At 44.6% G+C, this 21998-nt stretch overlaps 1 protein-coding gene across 1 annotated transcript in view; it reads left to right on the top strand.

Moving 5' to 3' along the window:
• The window catches only part of NUP210L (nucleoporin 210 like), a 102262-nt gene that overhangs the window by 53140 nt on the left and 27124 nt on the right, over positions 1–21998 (top strand). The window contains 9 exon segments of the mRNA XM_055139913.1: positions 1939–2066; positions 4217–4349; positions 7959–8021; positions 9201–9380; positions 10153–10233; positions 10322–10453; positions 13140–13298; positions 18302–18393; positions 21027–21201. Coding sequence (XP_054995888.1) covers positions 1939–2066; positions 4217–4349; positions 7959–8021; positions 9201–9380; positions 10153–10233; positions 10322–10453; positions 13140–13298; positions 18302–18393; positions 21027–21201 — 1143 coding nt within the window.

Consider the following 21998-nt stretch of genomic DNA (forward strand, 5'->3'; position numbering starts at 1 on the left):
GGAGAGAGGGAGGCCAAGAAGAAGGGGGGAAAGGAGGGAGGGGAGGGAGGGAGGGAGGGAGGGAGGGAGGGAGGGAGGGAAGGAAGGAAGGAAGGAAGGAAGGAAGGAAGGAAGGAAGGAAGGAAGGAAGGAAGGAAGGAAGGAAGGAAGGGAAGAAAAAAAAAGCATGTAATATGCTGCTACATGGATGGATCTGGAGAGCATCGTGCTGAGTGAAATAAGTCAGGAGAGGAACAGATCTGAAATGACCTTCTTTAAATATGGTCTATAAAGAAACATATGAAGGGGTTAAAAAATGACCAAAAACAATGGAGCTTGAGAACTGAGAATGCTGGGCAGAGGGGATAAAAGGAAAGGCATAAAGAATAAAAAACAAAAAACTTTTAGGGGCTGGAGCAATAGTACAGCGGGTAGGACATTTGCCTTGCATGCGGCCAATCTGGGTTTGATCCCTGGCATCCCATATGGTCCCCGATCACTGCCAAGAGTAGTTCCTGAGTGCGGAACCAGGAGTAACCCCTGAACATCAGGACATGACCCAAAAGGAAAGTAAAAAGGGAAAGGAGTGGCGGTGGTAGGTTGTGGTTGGACACTCTGGTGGAGGATGTGGTGTTGGAACATGGTATATACAAAGCCCTATCATGAACAGTGTTGTAAATTATGATGCCTATTTTTAACTTTAATTTAATTTTAAATAATAAATAAATCCCTGGCACCATATATGATCTCCTGAGCCCAGGCAGAAGTGATCCCTAAGCATAGAGCTAGGAGAGCACTGCCAGGTGTGGCCCCAAAACCAAAAAAATATTTAAAACACACTTAAGTAGCACATGCAGATTAGGCTTATTTGACCAAAGACTGACCAGAAAAAACAAAACCACACATAATATATATATTAAAGATACTGTGACTTACAAAGTTATTCATGATTTTTTAAGATTCACCAAGTTGCTCATGCTTTTTTTAATTTGAGGGGATGGGTTGGGCCACCAGCTGGGCGTCCAGCATGCAAAGATGTGCTCCAGCACTTATCTCCTTGACCCCCAAAAAGTAAACTTTTTGTTTGTTTCTTTTTCAGGCCACACCCAGTGATGTTCAGGGGTAGCATCTGACCCTGCACTCAGGAATTATTCCTTGTGGTGCTGGTGTACCGTATGGGACCCTGGGGATTGAACCTGGGTCAGCCGCATGCAAGGAAAACACCTTACCCACTGTGCTCTCTCCAGCCCCTACTCTGGATTTTTTATTTTTCTTTTTGGGTCACACCCGGCAATGCACAGGGGTTACTCCTGGCTCTGCACTCAGGAATTACCCCCGGGCAGTGCTCAGGGGACCGTATGGGATGCTGGGAATCGAACCGGGTCCGCCAAGTGCAAGGCAAACGCCCTACCCACAGTGCTATCACTCCAGCCCCTACTCTGGATTTTTTTTTAAGACACAGTGATTCACAAAGTTATTAATGATTGAGTTTCAGCACACAGTGTTCCAGCACCAATCCCACTAGCAGAGCCAACTTTCTTCACCAGTATCCCCAGTTTCACTCCCAGCCCTCAACCCCCACCTGACTCTGTGATGGGCACTTTTTTGGAGGGAGGGGGGCAGCATTGTGTTTTATAACATTGTCACTTCTTGGGTTTCATACCTGACACATTCTAGCTCAATACCTTTCCCCAAAGTGACCACCTCCTTCCACCACTGTCTCAGTGTCCCCCTCCCCATCCTAATCCCCTTCACTCCCCTGTGGTCATCCACTGAAGGCCAGTTCTCGATTCCTGTTACCTTTCTGACCAGGAATATTTCACATGAGCAAAATCTTCTAAGAGTTAAACTGACCTTGGTGAAAGAGACATCAACTAAAATTCTCTCTCTCTCTCTCTCTCTCTCTCTCTCTCTCTCTCTCTCTCTCTCTCTCTCTCTCTCTCCCTTTTTCTCTCTTAGGTTGAAATAGGGAAAACTGTGCTAGTAACTGTGAGGGTTCTTGACTCTTCCAAACGCCCATTTCTAAATAAATACTTCAGAAACATGGAACTCAAACTGCAGTTGGCTTCTGCCATTGTCACTCTAACGTGAGTATCATCTCATTGCTTCTTTCTCCTGTGTGGCAGCTCAGGAGAATCACCCTCCTGGCAGCCTGGTCAACTCCTCCTTATGTCAATTAAGATTTTCTTTACTGTTTTGTCACAGTAGCTTTCTTTCTTCCTCTCTCTCTCTTTTTTTTTTTCTTTGATGGGACCGGGGGCCACACCCAGCAATGCTCAGGGTTTACTCCTGGCTCTACACTCAGGGATCTCTCCTGACAGGGCTCGGGAAAGCATATGGGATTCTGGAGATCAAACCCGGGTCAGCTGTGTGCAAGGCAAGTGCCCTCCCCACTGCACTGCTGCTCTGGCCCCCATCACAGTAGCTTTCGACCACACTTTTTCCCCATATTTAGCTCTCTTCCAGATCCTCATTTTTTATTGGGGGCCTAAAATTATGTGTATCATTAATGAATTTATGTATGATCAAATGAAAAATCATGTGTTTTGTTTCCATTTTATGAAACCTCTCTTTGTGTAAATATACCATGGGGTTACTTCTGGCCTAAATGACCTTAAAAATATATTTTGAAGCTGAAGTACTAATAGTCTCCCTACAAAAGGGGAAGTAGGGGGATTTCAAGGTAGTTAGCAATTTTGTTTGTTTGTTTTTGGACTGCATCCCAGCAGTACTCAGGGGTTAATCCTGGCCTTCCACTCAGGAATCACTCCTGAACAGGCTCAGGCCACCATATGGGATATCACTGTATCACTGTATCACTGTCGTCCCATTGTTCATCAATTTGCTCGGGCAGGCACCAGTAACGTCTCCATTCATTCCAGCCCTGAGATTTTAGCAGCCTCTCCTTACTCATCTTTCCCAGTGATTGGAGGCTCTTTCAGGGTCAAGGGAATGAGACCTGTTATTGTTACTGTATTTGGCATATCGAATACGCCACAGGGAGCTTGCCAGACTCTGCCGTGCAGGCGGATACTCTCGATAGCTTGCCGGGCTCCCCGAGAGGGACAGAGAATATACATCAGAGAATACAACAAGCAAGTATGACCATATGGGGTGCCAGGGATAAAGCCTATTTTGGCCCTGTGTAAGGCAAGCACCCTCCCTGTCATACAATAACAAAGGCTCTGGTCCTGGTAGTTAGTATTTATAGTTTTACCTGTCATACATTTCTTTTGCCCTTATTCCTCTTGAGAGCCTTAGAATTAATATTTTACCTTCAGAAATTTTCTGTTATTGCTGTGAATTGTGTCTTGATCCTGACATTTATTTTCTGTCAGTTTCCTCTAGAATTAAAATGAACATAAATTATTAAGCGCATCTCAAAAAAAGTGGAACTGGCTCCTCAAAAAACAATCTTCCAGGGGCTGGAGATACAGCACAGCGGTGGGGCCGGAGCGATAGCACAGCGGGTAGGGCGTTTGCCTTGCATGCGGCTGACCCGGGTTTGATCCCCGGCATCCCATATGGTCCCCCAAGCACTGGCAGGAGTAATTCCTGAGTGCAAAGCCAGGAGTAAGCCCTGAGCATCGCTGGGTGTGACACAAAAAGCAAAAAAAAAAAAAAGAAAGAAACAGCACAGCGGGTAGGGCATTTGCCTTGCACATGGCTGACCTGGGTTCAATTCCCAGCATCCCATATGGTCCCCTGAGCACCGCCAGGGGGTAATTCTTGAGTGCAGAGCTAGGAGTAACCCCTTTGCATGGATGGGTGTGACCCAAAAAGAAAAAAAAAAGAATCTTCCAGGGCTGCAGTGACAACACAGCAGGAAGGGAGTTTGCCTTGCACACTGCTGACCCGGGTTCAATTCCCAGCATCCCGTATGGTTCCCTGAGCACCGCCAGGAGTAATTCCTGAGTGCATGAGCCAGGAGTAACCCCTGTGCATCGCCAGGTATGATCCAAAAAGGAAAAGAAAAAATAAAAACAGTCTTCCTCACCAGTAAAACCAAAGAGTATAGGGGTCAGAGCGATAGTACAATGGGTAGGACACTTGCCTTCTATACGGCCGACCTGAGTTCAATTCCTGAAATTCCATGTGGTCCCCCAATTCCACCAGGAGTGATCCCTGAGCACAGAGACAGAAGCAATCTTGAGCACTGCTGGGTGTGGTGCAAAAATAGAAACAAAACAAGCAAACAAAAAACCACCAAACAGTATAAACACATGGGTCTTTGCAGGTTCCTGGAGGAGCAAGATGACTATTCTGCAAATTATATTCTCCGAGCTGTCATTGTTGGACAAACCACACTTGTGGCTATTGCCAGGGACAAGATGGGAAGAAAATTTACATCCGCTCCTCGACAGATTGAAGTAAGAAAATTGTCTATTCTACATTCAGTTTATTAACATTTCTATCTTTTTATGTTTAGTTTACTCAAGTTGAAAATCATTTGACTGAAAAAATGATTATTGTCTAGGGGCTGGAGCAATAGCACAGCGGGTAGGGCGTTTGTCTTGCACGCAGTCGACCCGGGTTTGACTCCCAGCATCCCATATGGTCCCCTGAGCACCGCCAGGAGTAATTCCTGAGTGCAGAGCCAGGAATAACCCCTAAAAAAAATGATTATTGTCTAATTCTTACAATACTTTGGTTTTGCTCTTTCTCTACAAAAATAACATGGCTGGAGATGTAGCTCCGTGCTCAAGCAACTAGGGCTGCTGGGAAAAAGGGCAAATGAAGGTGGGAGCTGAGCTTTGGCCTCACAAATACAAGCATACATTCCAGTCTTTGAACTCTCTCCTCTGCACCCTTAACTTTCGACTGACGTAACTATCCTGTTGTTGACTGGAATCCTTTCCAATAATATAAAATCATCAGAAACTTTTTTTTTCTTTTTGGGTCACACCCGGCAATGCACAGGAGTTACTCCTGGCTCTGCACTCAGGAATTACCTATGGCAGTGCTCAGGGGACCAAATGGGATGCTGGGAATCGAACCTGGGTCGGCCCCGTGCAAAACAAACGCTCTACTCGCTGAGCTATCGCTCCAGCCCCAACAGAGACATTTTGTATGCTATATGTAGTATTTTCTGTACTCTTACAACAATAAAATAGAGAAAAGAAAATTTTAGGAAGATAAAATACATTAGCACTACCACACTATATTTATTGCCACCATAAGTTTATATTGTTCAGAAAAGTATTCGTCTGTTAGTTCCTACAGTAATATTTTCTTATAGAAAACACTGTAGATGTTATGTGCAGTACTTATACTACACATCAAAATTAAAATATAATGTGGAAAAAACATATATCTAGGTTTTATGATTCATGCATTGATAATAGTTTATCATCATCATCATCATCATCATCATCATCATCATCCCATGGATCGTCAAATTTCTTGAGCGGTCTCAGTAACGTCTCCATTCATCCTAGCCCTGAGATTTTAGAAGCCTCTCTTTCCTTGTCCTTCCCAACGGTGCCGCATTGGAAGCTCTTTAAGGGTCAGGGGAATGAGACCCAGCATAATTACTGGTTTTGGCATATGAATACACCATGGGGAGTTTGTGAGGCTCTCCCATGTGGGCAGGAAACTCTTGGTAGCTTGCCAGGTTCTCCCAGAGGGAGAAATAGGCTGTAAGATGTCGCTTCCGGGAGCTTGGTTTTAAGTCTCTGGATGTTGGCCGTTGGTGGGATTACACGGCGCCGGGGGCAGTCTCTGGGTGTGACCGCTTAGCTACTGGAAAATGGGAAATCTGGGCAGAAGAGACCCAGTCCCAACCTGAGCAGACTTGGAGGTTTCAGCCCCGGGTCCCACACACCTGGGTTCCTCTGCCGGTACCTTCATGCATGAGGTTCATCTGAACGTGTGGAGAGAGGCCTTAATCATGACTGTGGCTAGGCTCCTAAGGTCTTCGGCCTTGGGAGCTCTACTCGGGGTGGGGAGGGAGGCTGGAGCCTACCCTCTCCGAGGGGCCCCAGGGAAGACAGGTTCGCAGGCAAGAGCCTCTCTGCCTGATAATAGTTACTGTGAAAAATTTATATATATGTGGACCCACAGAGTTTACCCATGTTGTTCTAGGGTCAGATGTATTTCCTTCACTTTTCTTCTCTACATTGTGTTTCTGTGGGTGGCTACACCAGGCAGTGCTCAGGCTTACTCATGGTTCTGTGCTCAGGGATCACTCCTGGCAGTACTCAGGGGATGATAGAGGTGACAGGGATCAAACCCGGGTCATCCGCATGCAAGGCAACCATACTACCCTTGGTACTGTTGCTCTGGCCCAAAATACCTATTTTAACATGGATGTGACTGATTGGTTGGAGATCTCAGTGCAGACAGAGGAACAGAGGCTGGGAAAGGTAAAGGAATAGGAGTTTATTGGGGTGCACCCCCGGCAGACTCTACGAACATCAGATGAGGCTGAGGGAGAGCCGAGTCCTGGGAGAGACTAAGCGGGCTTTGAAGTTGTCTTGGGGTGGGGAAAGGGAACAGAGACCAGTGGGACCATTTGGTCAGGCCTTCTGTTGTCTGCAGAAGGGCGATGTGATGAAGCACAGAATGCAGCCTGGTGCTAGGCAAACGCCCTACCCATTGTGCTATCGCTCCAGCCTCTAATGGTCACTTTTATGTCTGGGAGAAAATATATAACTTAAGCACTAAGTAATTTATAATTTTGTCAATTATAAATAAAATTTTTCACTGTATCGCTGTCGTCCTGTTGCTCAACGATTTGCTTGAGCAGGCGCCAGTAACATCTCCATTTGTTCCTGTCATGTTCAGGGTCAGGGGAATGAGGCTCATTATTGTTACTGTTTTTGGCATATCTAATATGCCCCACGGGTAGCTTGCCAGGCTCTGCCGTGTGAGATTCTACATTGCTCTTTTCCGGGAGCTTTGTTTTATAGTCTCTGAATCTTGGCCGTTGATGAGATTACATGGCTCTGGAGGCGGTTTGTGGGTGTGGCAGCCAAGCTACTAGAAAACTGGGGATCTGGGTGGAGGAGGCCCAGTCCCAATCTGAGTAGGCTTGGAGATCTCAGCCACGGGTTCCACATACCTGGGTTCCTCTGATGATTCCTTCATGGGTGAGGCTCATCCTAGCATGTGGAGAGAGGCCTTGAGCATGGCTGTGGCTGGATTCTGGAGATTTTCGGATGCAGGGGCTCTGCTCAGGAAGGGAGGGAGACTCAACCCGCTCCCCTCTGAGGGGCCGCCGGTGAAGACAGCCTGGTGTGGGGGCAGGAGATTCTGCCAATAAAACTTTTATTTAAAAAAAAGAAAAAGTAAAATACAAGGCCAGAGACATAGTAAGGAAATTAATATGTGTTTCTTACATTCAGTTGAGCTGTGTTCGATCCTCAGCATTGTGTATGGACCCCCATGCAACAGTAGCAGTAAACCCTGAGCACAGAGCTTGAGCACTGTAAGCCATGGCCTAAAATCCCAATGAATAAATAGTTATTATGAAAAATATAAATAGGGATCAAAAAACAGTGTAAGGGTTAAGGTGCTTATCCTGTGTCCACACCCTGGTGTGAATCCCTGGCACCAAATATGGACCCTGAATACAGCAGAGGTTACTCGAGCACAGAGCCAGTAACAGTCCCTGAGTACTAACAGGTGTGGTTCCCCAAATCCAAAATACAAAATAAAAAAAAAAGATAACACACATCTGGGGCTGGAGTGATAGCATAATGGGTAGGGTGTTTGCCTTGCACACAGCCAACCTGGGTTCAATCCCTGGCATCCCATAGGGTCCCTTGAGCACCGCACCTCTAGGAGTAATTCCTGAGTACAGAGCCAGGAGTAACCCCTGAGAATCGCTGGGTGTAACCCAAAAAATAAATAAAAAGATAATGCACATTGCACGTAATACAGTGTTCTGGGTTTTTTTTTCCCCCTTGGATTAAACTGCACGGGTATTTGTTTTGCCTGTAGTTAGTCACCAGTGTTCTGTTGTTTTACCTTTCCAGGTGTTTCCTCCATTCAGACTTGTTCCAGAGAAACTGACACTAATTCCAACTAACATGATGCAGGTGATCTTAAAGATAGATAATAAAAAATTATTCTTTCTCTTAGTTTCATTTTTGTCCCACCTACAAATGCATACACCTCCTCTTTTTTTTTCTTTTTGGGTCACACCCGGCAATGCACAGGGGTTACTCCTGGCTCTGCACTCAGGAATTACTCCTACCAGTGCTCAAGGGACCATATGGATGCTGGGAATCAAACCTGGGTCAGCCGTGTGCAAGGCAAATGCCCTACCCGCTGTGCTATCACTCCAGCACCTCCTCTTCTTTTTTAACCTTCTCTTATTTACTCCTGCCTAATACACCAGAATAATAAATTAGTATATTCTTTATACAACGAACATAAGAATTAGTATATTCTTATAGACAATAAACAGTATAAACTAGCTGTACATGGTAAATGGTATAAACTAGCTCTTGTTGGGGGCAGAGCAAGTGGGCATTTGCCTTGCTTATCCTGTGTCCACACCACCCTGATGTGAATCCCTGGCACCAAATATGGACCCTGAGTACTGCAGAGGTTACTCTTGAGCACAGAGCCAGTAACAGTCCCTGAGTATTGACAGGTGTGGGTCCCCCAAACCCAAAATATAAAATAAAAAAATAAAAAGAAAAAAAATTTTAAAAATAAAAAAATAAAAGATAATGCACATCTGGGGCTGGAGTGATAGCACAGCGGGTAGGGCATTTGCCTTGCACTCAGCCAACCCAGGTTCAATCCCCGGCATCCCATAGGGTCCCCTTGAGTACTGCCAGGAGTAATTCCTGAGTGCAGCCAGAAGTAATCCCTGAGCATTACCGGTGTGACCCAAAAAGGAAAAAAGTAATTGATAAAAATAAGCCACTCTTGGAATCCCATAGATCATATATAGTACTTCCATTTCTTCTCTATTTGCATTAATGTGGGATATGCTTATTGGAAAGTGGGGGAAGATGAAGAAACCACCTTGTTTGAACAAAATATTGGACAAAGAGGTGTGATTTCCCAGGCAGGAGAGAGCTCACTGGGGTAGAGGTGTGCACTGGATGTGGGAGGTCCAGGTCTGGGCCTCCTCAGGTGGATATGTTTACCTAAGCGCAGATCTTAAAGTAGTCTCTAGGCATCACTGGAGTGTGCCAGAAACAAAGAAAGTGATGGGGCTTCTCTGCATGCTGCTGGAACTCAAGGGAATGTTTGAATTCCAGGTAATGTCTGAAGGTGGCCCCCAGCCCCAGTCCATCATTCACTTCTCCATCAGTAACCAGACTGTGGCTACAGTTAACAGGAGGGGGCAAGTTACAGGCAAAGTGGTTGGCATAGCTGTGGTCTATGGAACCATCCAGACAGTAAATGAAGACACTGGCAAAGTCATCGTATTTTCCCAGGTACTTTATCCTACTCTGCATCCATCTTTCATCTGGGATTCAGAGAAGGGCAGAGGGTGTTGGGGAAGGAAATAATAATGAGGAGGAGGATTTCAGCCCAGGTAAACCTTTCATTCACTCACCTAGCATTCTCTTAACCAAGTGTGGGAAATAAGTAGTCTCTAGTGAAAAACCCACAGAGTATTTAGCATAAGATATTGTCAGTTAGGCCTAAGTAACTAGTTGACAGCAGTTAGGTCACTTGCCTTGCATGTGGCCAATCTGGGTCTAATCCCCAGCACCCCATATGGTCCCCTGAGCCTGAATGACCCTTGAGTATAGAGCCAGGAGTAAGCCCTGAACGCTGCTGGGTGTGTCCCCAAAACAAATCAAAATACTGTTTAAAGTCTGAGAAGATAGCCCAAAGTGCTGGAGTACATGCGGGTGCCCCATGTTCAATCCCTGGAACCACATGGTCCCCTAGGCACTACTGGGTGTGACTATCTAATACATACACACACCACACACACACACACACACACACACACACACACAGTGTTTAATATATGGATGTGGCTCCATGATAGAACACTTGTCTTGCACGGTTAAAGTCTAGATTTGATCCTGCACTGCCAAAAAACACATGAAGGAATTAAATTATGGGAGAAAAATAAACATCTGTGACATGCATTTTTGAACACCATAAACCAAAAATACCCTAGATGTCATAAGCATCTCTAGCCACCACAGGCACTCCTCTTAGCCTGAGCTTGTTCTCTTCCCTGTCCAACAGGATGAAGTGCAAATTGAAGTTGTTCAGCTCAGGGCTGTTAGGATCCTGGCAGCTGCAACTCGGCTCATCACAGCTACTGAAGTCAGTATGAAGGCTCCGTTGTGGATTTGCTTTTCTGATACTGCCAGCTGGGTAGGACATGAAGCACAGAACCACTTTTTCTTTTCAGATGCCAGTGTATGTGATGGGAGTGACCAGTACACAGACTCCTTTCTCCTTTGGCAATGCCTACCCTGGCCTCACATTCCACTGGTCCATGAGCAAAAGGGATGTATTGGATCTAGTACCTAGACATTCAGAGGTATGAATTTTCCACTTGTTATACCTTAGGGAATCTTCACATTACATTTATTTTCTTTCACCCTAAGTTATTTTGTTATAAGTTTAGACAAGTTCACGTTTTGTTTTGCTTTTGAAACCACCCGTGGCAGTGCTCAGGGATCACTCCTGATGATGCTCAAGGAATCAGAGATCAAACGGCTTTAAGCTGGCTTAGCCAGAACTTGAACCACTGAACCATCTCTGAACCCTCTCTGGGTTTTTTTTCTTTTTCTTTTTTGTTTTATTTTTGTATTTGTGTTTGGGCCAAACCTGGTAGTGCCCAGCAACTATTTCTGGCTCTGTGCTCAGGAGTGACCCTTCACAGTGCTGAGGGACCACCTGTGGAGCTAGGGGTTTAAACTGGACTCTGCAGGATGCAAGGCCCCCCCAACTCCCACACTGTCCCTAAAGCTCCCTCTCTAATTCATGTAAACCTCACTCCTTTCTTAGCAGAAAAAATGACTGAGAGCCATGCAATGGTTTTCTTCTCCTGCCTCAGACCCTACGGAGGCAAACAGGGTAGTGAAGTGGGGAACAGAAAGGTTTCCCCTGCTCCACAAAGTACATATCCTGCTCTCTGATGTCACCATTTAGAGATCCGCTTGGCTCAAACACCTATCAACAGTTGTTCTCTAACACAAGACTGTCTTCAGGGCCCCAGCTGATAGCACCAGGATAGCACCTGTTTCGGAAGTGTAAGGCCAGAGTTTGATCCCTGGAGTCACCACGTGCCCAGAGATCAGTCTTGGCTCTGCTCCTTGTGATTCTGGCATGTTGAGTGGTTCCTAGCTACACTGCAGCCAAGTGTGTGTGGGCACTGCAACTCCAGGGAGTGTGACAGACCCACAGTTGGCCATAGGTGTCATCTCAAGAACGACCAAGGGAGGGAGGGGAGAAAAAGACTTTCTTTCTGGAGGCTGACTGGTTTGTAAAAAGCAAATGGGCAAGTTTTTGAAGACTTCTAACTTTAGTCTTCTGTATTTTTGTTTTATTTGAGGACCACACTGGCAGTGCTCAGGGGCTGCTCTCAGCTCCACGCTTAGCGTCAGCTCCTGGTGGTGCTCAGAGAACCATTTGGTGCTGGGATCAAACCAGGGCTTCCTACCTCCAAAGCGTATACTCAAGCCCATTGAAATAGCTCACCAGCCCAGAACTGGACATTTTTTTGTGTAGGGGAGGAGGGAAAGGCAACTTTGGAACTTGGAGCTCTGTGAGTCGAAAGACCTAGAAGGAAGATGTTGGGGGCTCTGGAAATAAGAAGATAGGGGAGCTAGAACATGAACTGAGAGCCAGAAGGTAAGTAGGAGCCATCTACAATTTGCTTAGTGTTGGTTCTACCTTCCCTTTTACAGGAAACCTGTGTCAGCTGAGACTAGGAATGGGGGTGAATAAGTGGGGACATGGTTAGCTAGTTTCAGCATTAACCTAAAACTGGAGGTTTTCTCATTTTTTTGGTATGGGGGGGGGCGGGGTGGGTGAAACTACAAGAGACTAAACCTGGGAACTCACTCATGCAAGGTAGTTGCTCTCCTGCTGAGTTACAGCCCTGGGTTCTGGAGGGTTCCTTTTTGGTCCTTTTCCTTGCTTATTACAGTGAATTCCTGGAGTGCATTACCTCACTTCTCTCCCAATTCAAGCTCGCTGTCTGAAGCTAGTGGATTATTTATGACAACCTCACTGAGCAGTGCTTGGATCTGACAGGCCACCCAAGTCGTATCTGGGATCTGGATGAAACGGAATCTAAGTTAGGGCCTCACACTTTCCAGCATGTGCTCCACCACTTTTCTTTCTACTTATCCCCTGGAGCCACTTTGAAAGGTCCATTCTTTGTTTCTTCTCCTAAAATTAAGTGACTTTGAAATAACCTGAGAATCCTACCAGTAATTTCCAGAAATAGTTGAGTACTATTAACAGGTATTTGTTCTAGGGGGGACTATATTTCTGGGAATATTAAAAGAAATAACTATGAAAATAAGCCAGGTTCTTCTTGATATATTTGTTTTCTTAATTGTTAGAGCACAGTGTTTATTCGTGAATATTTCTCTTTTTGGTTTGCTTTTTGTTTGTTTTGGAGCCATACTCAGCAATGCTCAGGAATTGCTCCTGACTGCACTCAGGAATTGCTCCTAGCAGTGCTTGGAGCCAATGAGATACTGGGGATCAAACCTGGGTCAGCCACATGTGGCCATACGCAAGGCAAGTGCCTTACCTAGTACTCTCTCTCCAGCTCCATATTTCTTTTTATTTTGGGTGGATTGAGTGGCATTTAGTACCATATCCCATGGTACTCAGGGTCTACTCCTTTCTCTGTGCTTTAGAGATATTCCTGGCAGTGCTTGGGGATCATATATGGTACCAGCAATTGAACCAGGATTGGTCACACAAAATAAATGCCTTAACCTCTGTACTCTCTCTCCAGCCCTCATGAATATTTATTTTCTAGATTTTTGGGGGGGGATAGGGAGAAAGTTGAGCCGTACCCAACTATGCTCAAGGCTTACTCCTGGCTCTGCATTTGGGGGTCATTCCTGGTGGGATTCAGTGGACCATAAGGGACTCAGGGGATTTAAGCCAGGTGGGCTGTGTATAAGGCAAGCACCCTCCCCACTGTCCTAGCTCTCCAGCTCCCTCATGACCATTTCTTCACCCATCCCCTCCCTCTCTAGGTTTTTCTACAGCTCCCAGTAGAGAATAACTTTGCTATGGTTGTTCACACAAAATCAGCTGGTCGAACCAGCATCAAAGTCACCGTCCGCTGTATGAATAGCTCATCTGGGCAGTTTGAGGGGAATTCGCTGGAACTGTCCGATGAAGTTCAGATACTGGTAAGGTCCCAAAGCTTCATTCTGTTTTTTATTCTTCCAAAACAAAATTATGTTCTCTTGTCTATGGGGAACTTAGTCTGGATAGGGATAAAGATCCCTGAAATAAGTTTATAATTTCTTTAAACACACACACAGATTTTTTTTTGTGATAAAAATTTTATGATATTTTAATGATAATAACTTTGATGTTCAAATATTTTTTACTATATAGGAATATTATTCTTATTTAACATATGTAAGTTGAAATATTCATCAATCAACATAAATTTAAATTCTGCTACTTGAGTTGAAAAAGTAACAATACAATATTATTCCTATCTCAGCATTTAGAACAGGTGGGTCTCACTTATGAAAGTAGGCATTTGTAATAGACCTTGAGCTACATGAACTTTGAACTTCAAAGCCAAGATTTTGGGGGCTCTGATTTTTTTTTTAATTTTATTTATTTTTAATTAGAGAATCACCGTGAGGGTACAGTTACAGATTTATACACTTTTGTGTTTATACTTCCCTCATACAAAGTTCGGGAACCCATCCCTTCACCAGTGCCCATTCTCCACCACCCGTAAACCCAGCGTCCCTCCCACCCTCCCCAATCCCATCTCCCCCCCACCCCACCCTGCCACTGTGGCAAGGCATTCCCTTCTGTTCTCTCTCTCTAATTAGCTGTTGTGGTTTGCAATAAAGGTGTTCAGTGGCCGCTGTGTTCAGTCTCTAGCCCTCATTCAGCCCGCAACTCCCTTCCCCCACATGGCTTTCGACTACAATGTAGTTGGTGATCGCTTCTCTGAGTTGACCTTTCCCCGGAACGTGAGGCCAGCCTCGAAGCCATGGAGTCAACCTCCTGGTACTTATTTCTACAGTTCTTGGGTGATAGTCTCCCACTCTGTTATTCTATATACCATAGATGAGTGCAATCTTTCTATGTCTGTCTCTCTCTTTCTGACTCATTTCACTCAGCATGAAACTTTTCATGCCCATCCACTTAACTACAAAATTCTTGACCTCCTTTTTTCTAACAGCTGCATAGTATTCCATTGTATAGATGTTCCAAAGTTTCCTCAACCAGTCATCCGTTCTGGGGCATTCGGGTTTTTTCCAGATTCTGGCTATTGTAAACAGTGCTGCGATGAACATACATGTGCAGATGTTGTTTCGATTGTACTTTTTTGCCTCTCTGGGATATATTCCCAGCAGTGGTATTGCTGGGTCAAATGGGAATTCAATATCTAATTTTTTGAGAATCGTCCAAATTGTTTTCCAGAAGGGCTGAACCAGTCGGCATTCCCACCAGCAGTGAAGAAGGGTCCCTTTCTCCCCACATCCTCTCCAACAGCGGTTGCTTTTGTTCTTTTGGATGTGTGCTAGTCTCTGTGGTGTGAGGTGGTATCTCATGGTTGTTTTGATCTGCATCTCTCTGATGATTAGTGATGCAGAGCACTTTTTCATGTGCCTTTTGGCCATTCGTATTTCTTCCTTGGTAAAGTTTCTGTTCATTTCTTCGCCCCATTTTTTGATGGGGTTGGATGTTTTCTTCTTGTAGAGTTCAACCAGTGCTTTATATACCATTGATATCAACCCCTTATCTGATGGGTATTGTGTAAATATCCTTTCCCATTCTGTGGATAGTCTTTGGATTCTGGTCACTGTATCTTTTGCGGTGCAGAAGCTTTTTAGTTTAATGTAGTCCCATTTGTTGATCTCTGTTTTTACTAGATTGCTTAGTTCCGTGCCACCTTTGAAGATACCTTTATCTTCAATATCGTGGAGGGTTTCGCCGACATTGTCTTCAATGTACCTTATGGTTTGTGGTCTAATGTTGAGGTCTTTAATCCATTTTGATCTGACTTTTGTGCATGGTGTCAGGTCAAGGTCTAAACCCATTTTTTTGCATGTGGTTGTCCAGTACACACACAGATTTTAATGGTCTAAAAACCTCAACTTTGTTACTTTAGTGAAATGCAGAGTGCATTTTCAGCAATGTTGCAGCCACAGATTCTAAGTTCTCACACCACACACAGCTCAGAGGCACTGTCATTGGGCTACAGCAGCACTACACGAATTCCTGTCTGCCAGAAGACATTGTTGCTCGAAGAAGTTACTCCTTAGATTCCACCAGTCTCCCCTGTTCTCATTTTCTGGGCATCCTTTGAGACCAAGTTTTATTGATCCGAGTCCAAGTTTCCTGAGGAGTCTAACTCATGTCAGCATCATTCTGATTTGACATACCTGCCACAATTTTCTGTACCCGTCACATCCTTTCTAGATTCTAGAACTTGAAGACCAGCAATCAGAAAAGCAGCCAAAGGTCAACAGGGACATGAACATGAGACAGTTTCTTCATCTACCCATCCTCTCCTCTCTTCTTTCAGTAATTCTGTTTGGTTGTAGACAGTATCTTTCCATTCAAGTCTTTGAAGACCAAACCAGCACTGTCAATGGTATGGACCTACCCCTGGGCTCAGCAGGATAAAGAAGCACTCAAAAGTCTCCTGTCTTTGGGGCCAGAACGATACACTGGGCAGGGCACTTGCCTTGCATTCAGCTGACCTCAGGAATCAGCCTGCCAGCAGTGATTCCCAAGCTCAGGGCCAGGAACAAGCCCTCAGCATTCCCAGGTGTGGCCCAACCATAACACCCACGCACCCCGCACCCACATCATAGTTTCCTGCACAGCAGTGATCAGAGGGAGTGCTGTAAATTCTAGATATAAAACTGATAGTCCTGAGGATAAGATAAGGGGAAATCCAGAGATTCAGCAATGTTTTGCGCCCTTGTTTGTAAAGTTCATTAGGAATGCCACAATGTTATTTGCTGAAATGACTTCTTTCACAAATAGGATAGTTGCATCTTCACTTGGTAACACTTCAGGTTCACTAGATACAACTTCTTCCTCTTTATATTCGTTTGTTTGTCTTTTTAGGGGTTTTGTTTTTCTGGGGGGAATCCTACAGGTGCCCAGGGATCACTCCTGGTGGGGCTCAGGAGACCATATGTGGTTCTCGAGATTGAATCTAAGTCAGCAGAGTACAAGGCAAGTGTCATACGTGTGCTATCTCTCTATCTTCTGCAAAAGCTGTGGCTTCATCTCCACCTTGGCCTCACCCCCCAGGCTGCTTCACTGCCGGGGGTGGTAGGACAGGGAGGCAGGCATGCCTAGAGAAGGTTGCCTGCCTGACTGCTCAGTTGTCCACCCTATTATGAATGCTCTCAGCCATGCCAGTTTTATCGTTTCTAGGTCTTTGTCATTCCTCATCATCGCACCTATGTCAGTATTGATATTAAAAACTGTAGCACATGGGGCTGGAGTGATAGCATAGTGGGTAGGGCGTTTGCCTTGGATGGGGCCAACCCAGGTTCGATCCCCAGCATTCTATATGGTCCCCCAAGCACCACCAGGAGTAATTCCTGAGTGCATGAGCCTGTGCAACGCCGGGTATAACCCAAAAAGAAAAAAAAAAAAAACAAAAACAAAAAAACTGTAGCACACACACAAAGAACACAGATCATGAACACCACAATTAAAGAGATACTATATGTCCACTTAGCTATTTTCACAGGTAGAAAGAAAATAGAAGTTAGAAATCTTAGCTTCTGGTAAGATATAAATATAAATATTAGGTCAAGAATGGGATGTGACTCAAAGGCCAAGTGTATGCACAGATGACCTGGACTCAATCTCTGGCAACACACACACATACAACACACACACAACACACACAAACACACAGACACACACAACCGAATAGTTACTATTGATGTTCTAACATTTTTTAAAAATAGTTATTGGAGGGGCTGGAGCGATAGCACAGCGGGTAGGGCGTTTGCCTTGCGCGCGGCCAACCCGGGTTCAAATCGCAGCATCCCATATGGTCCCCTGAGCACCGCAAGTAGTAATTCCTGAGTGAAGAGCCAGGAGTAACCCCTGTGCATCACCAGGTGTGACCCAAAAAGAAAAAAAAATTATTGGATGAAAGAAGTAGCTTCTTTGGGGCTGGAGCGATAGCACAGCGGGTAGGGCGTTTGCCTTGCACGCAGCCGACCCGGATTCAATTCCCAGTACCCCATATGGTCCCCTGAGCACCGCCAGGAGTAATTCCTGAGTGCAAAGCCAGGAGTAACTCCTGTGCATCTCCAGGTGTGACCCGCCGCAAAAAAAATTCTCTACTTCTGAACTGGTATTTCTCTACTTTTGGACTGATTTTTTTTCCTTTGATTTTTTAATTCATTAAAGGGTAACAAGAAAAAAAAATCTTACTAGGAAGTAGAAGACCTAAATAATGTCTCTTGCTAACTTACTATAAAAGGTTTTTTGTTCTCAAATCTCTTTTCAATTTATCAAATCTAAAATTAGAAATTTCAATTTTATTTTATGCATAATATGTAAGTAATACATAATACATAACAATGTGGTAACAGTACGCTTTGTCATATGCCAAGTCCCATAGAGTCAAAGCAGGGTTAACAATATTTATATAGGGGCTGGAGTGATAGAACAGCGGGTAGTGCGTTTGCCTTGCACGCGGCCGACCCGGGTTCAAATCCCAGCATCCCATATGGCCCCCCCGAGCACCGCCAGGAGTAATTCCTGAGTGCAGAGCCAGGAGTAACCCCTGTGCATCGCCGGGTGTGACCCAAAAACCAAAAACAAAAACAACACTATTTATATATTCTAGAGCAGTGTTTCTCTGCCATTGGCCTTATGACCCCCCACTGGGCCCCCAAGATTCTCAAAGGTGGCCTCAGGTTAAATCACAAAAAAGGTGGGGAAGGTAGGTGTGGGGAGCCAGGGTCTGAGACCAGCAAGCCACCCCATAGAGCAGGAAGGCCACAGAAAGGAACCAAGATCGGAAGGGGCCACAGTTGGAGAAAGGCTGGGAATACTTATCTAGAATACCTAGATGTGTTTTCAGTGTCTGACTAATTTGTAATTGTTTACGTGTAAATTAAGGTCATCAGTTGTCTTTTCCAGAAGTGAAGAAAACATTATTTTTTCAATGTAGGTATTTGAAAAACTCCATCTTTTCTACCCAGAATGTCAGCCTAAACAAATTCTGATGCCTATGAATTCTCAGCTCAAGCTTCATACCAACAGGTAAAGAAAATAAGAAATGCAGAAAGATTCTAATTTTAGGGGCCATAAAGATAGTACGGAGGGTAGGGTGCTTGCTTGTACACGGCTAACCCAGGTTCAATCCCTGGTGTTCCATATGGTCCTTGAAGCACCACCAGGAGTAATTCCTGAGTGCAGAGCTAGGAGTGACCCCTCAGTACCACCAGATGTGGCCCCAAAAAATATAGGTTCTAAGTTTATCCCTAGGAAAACATTCTACAAAGAATTACTGCCTTCTATATGATTTTTCTAATCCAAAAAAAATATCTTTTTAACTTGAGGTGAAAGTCACATGACATTAAAATATTCCGTTAGTTTGAGCGGTATACCTGGCAGTGCTTAGAGATCTCTCCTGGTCGTGCAGGGGAGCCATGACTTCTGGGGGACTGTACCAAGTCTCCTGCATGCAAAGCATACCCTTTGAATGATCTCCACAGTCCTGAATGAGCCATTTTAAACTGCATGATTCAATGGCATTTCATATATTCATAATATTGTCATTTGATTTCTTTTTGTTTTTGTTTGGGGGGCCACATGCAGAGATGCTCAGGGCTTATTTTAGGCTCAACTCTCAGGGATTACTCCTGGTGGGGCTCAGAAAACCATAAGTGGTGCTGGGATCAAACCCAGGTTAGTTGAGTACAAGGCAAGTTCCCTACCCGCTGTACACTCTCTCCAATATTGTCATTTGTAACCATCACCTGTTTCCAAACTATTTTTGTTACCGCCAAAAGAGACCTATAACCTATAAGCAGTCACTGTCCATTCTCACCTCCTCTGGCAGACACTAATCCTTTTCTCTATAAATTTATTTTGTATACTTCATACGGACTGGAGTGATAGCACAGCGTGTAGGGCATTTGCCTTGCACGCTGGCTGACTCAGGTTCAATTCCTCTGCCCCTCTCAGAGAGCCCAGCAAGCTACCTAGAGTATCTCGCCCACACGGCAGAGCCTAGCAAGCTACCCATGGCATATTCAATATGCCATAAACAGTAACAAGTCTCACAATGGAGACGTTACTGGTGCCTGCTTGAGTAAATCGATGAGCAACGGGATGACAGAGATTACAGTGATGGTGATACTTCATATAAATATATGGACTCATATATGTGACCTCTATATACACTTCTTTCACTTAGTTTTCAAGGTTTAGCCACATTGTATCATTTGTCAATGTTTCATTTCTTTTTCTGACTAAATTATACTCCATTATATAAACAAAACATATTTGTATCTGTTAATCCTTGGTATACATACCTTTGCTTTTGCCTTTTGGCTATTATGAATGTGAGATCCATTGTTTTCAATTTTTTGTTTTTATTTTTGGGCAATACTGAGAGATGCTTAGGGGTTACTTCTGCCTCTGAGCTCAGGAATTACCTCTGCCAGTGCTTGGGGACCCTATGGGAGGCTGGGGATCAATCCCGGGTCAGCCCCATGAAAAGCAAACACTACCCACTGTACTATCTCTTCAACCCTGTTTTCAACTTTTGTATGTTGTATAGATTCTAACTTTACCCCTAGAAAAACATTCTACAAAGAATTACTGCCTAGATGACTTTTTTAATCCAAAATATCTTTTAAACTTGAGGTGAAAGTCACATGAATATTAATTCGTATACATAGTTGGGTTTTATTTCTTTCCTTCCTGGCTTCTTTTTTTTGTCTTTGGGGGGTTTTGGCGCCAGGAGTGGTACCTAGAGCCTTATGCATGAAAGGCATGTGCTCTGTCACTGAGCTACACCCCTGACCTCATTACATGTTTTCGATTTCTTTGGTCAAATAATTTTTTATTCTTATATAAAAAGGTTTATTTAAATGTAGAAGGGTCGGAGTAATAGTACAACAGGTAGGGAGTTTGCCTTGCTCACGGCCGACCCAGGTTCAATCCCCAGCATCTCCTAGGGTTCCCCCGAGCCTGCAGGAGCTATCCCTGAGTGCAGAACCTGGAGTAAGCCCTGAGTACTGCCCAGGATGGCGCCAAAAGAAAAGAAAAGTAGAAGGGAAAGGGAAAGAAACTCCCCACCTAGGGAAGAACTTGTATAGATGTTCAAATAATTTTTAATGATAACTATATAATTAAACTGAAGAGACAGTACAGCAGGTAGGGTGCTTGTCTTGCTTGCAGCCAATGCAGGTTCAATCCCTAGTATCTATATGGTCTGCCCAAGCTCCACCAGAAGTAATGCTTAAGTGCAGAGCCAGGAGTAAGGTTTGGGGGTGAGGGTTGGCTTTTCAGGTCACATCCAGCAGTGCTCACTCCTGACTCTGCACTCAGGAATTACTCCCAGTGCTGTTCAGGGAACCAAGTGGTATGTCGGGGATTGAACCCAGATTGGCCACATGCAAGGCAAATGCCCTCCCACTGTACTATTGTTCCGGCCCCCAAGAATAAGTCTTCAGTGTGACCCGAAAACAATCAAACAAACCAACAAAACCCAAAAACTATGTAATGCGTTTTTATTTAGTCCAGACGGCAACTTTTACCTGAGAAATAAGCATACTCCGTGGAGAAGCAAGCAGTTTCCTCAGGAATCCCTACAGTGGGTCAGGCAATCTCAGCTTCTTTTTCCTTGGTCCCCAGAGATGCCACTTGCTCCATTTGTTCCTTAGGGAAGGGGCCGCCTTTGTGAGTTCCCGTGTCCTCAAGTGTTTCCCTAATTCATCCGTCATTGAGGAGGATGGCCAAGGGCTCTTGAAAGCTGGTTCCATTGCAGGTACTGCGGTGTTGGAAGTTACTTCCATAGAGCCCTTTGGAGTCAACCAAACAACAATCACCGGGGTCCAGGTGAGTGAAGAAACTTAAAAATAAATAAATAAATAAATAAATAAATAAATAAATAAATAAATAAATAAATAAATAAATACAAAAACAAGGAGGAGTCAGAGAAATAAATAAGGGGTTAAGGTGATCACCTTGCATTCTACTAACCCCCAGTTTGTATCCCTGGCACCACACATGGTCCCTAGCACCACCAGAGGTCACTTCTGAGCACAGAACCAGGAATTGACCTGAGCGCTACTGAATATGGCTCAAGCCTCAAAATAAATTAATTAATAGCACTGTAGCACTGTTGTCCAGTTGTTCATCGATTTGCTCAAGCGGGAACCAGTAACATCTCCATTGTGAGATTTGTTGTTACTGTTTTTGGCATATAGAATACGACACGGGTAGCTTGCCAAGCTCTGCCATATGGGCAGGATACTCTCAGTAGCTTGCTGGGCTCTCCGGGAAGGACAGAGGAATGGAACCCAGATCGGCCATGTGCAAGGCAAATGCCCTACCCGCTGTGCTATCGCTCCAGTCCAAATAAATTAATAAATCAAAATTTTTTAATTTTAAAAAAAAAGAAATAGAGGGCCAGGGTGATAGTACAGCACTTGCCTTCCATGCAACCAACCTGAATTTGGTCCCTGGCAGCCCATATGGTCCCCTGAACCTTCCAGGAATGATTCCTGAATGCACAGCCAGGAATAATCCCAAAGCTCCACTAGGTATGACCCAAGCTCCCTACCCCCACCGAAAGAAAGAAAGAAAGAAGGAAAGAAAGGAAGAAAGAAAGAAAGAAAGAAAGAAAGAAGAAA

Source organism: Sorex araneus, chromosome 5, assembly GCF_027595985.1.
Source record: "Sorex araneus isolate mSorAra2 chromosome 5, mSorAra2.pri, whole genome shotgun sequence".
NCBI lineage: Eukaryota > Metazoa > Chordata > Mammalia > Eulipotyphla > Soricidae > Sorex > Sorex araneus.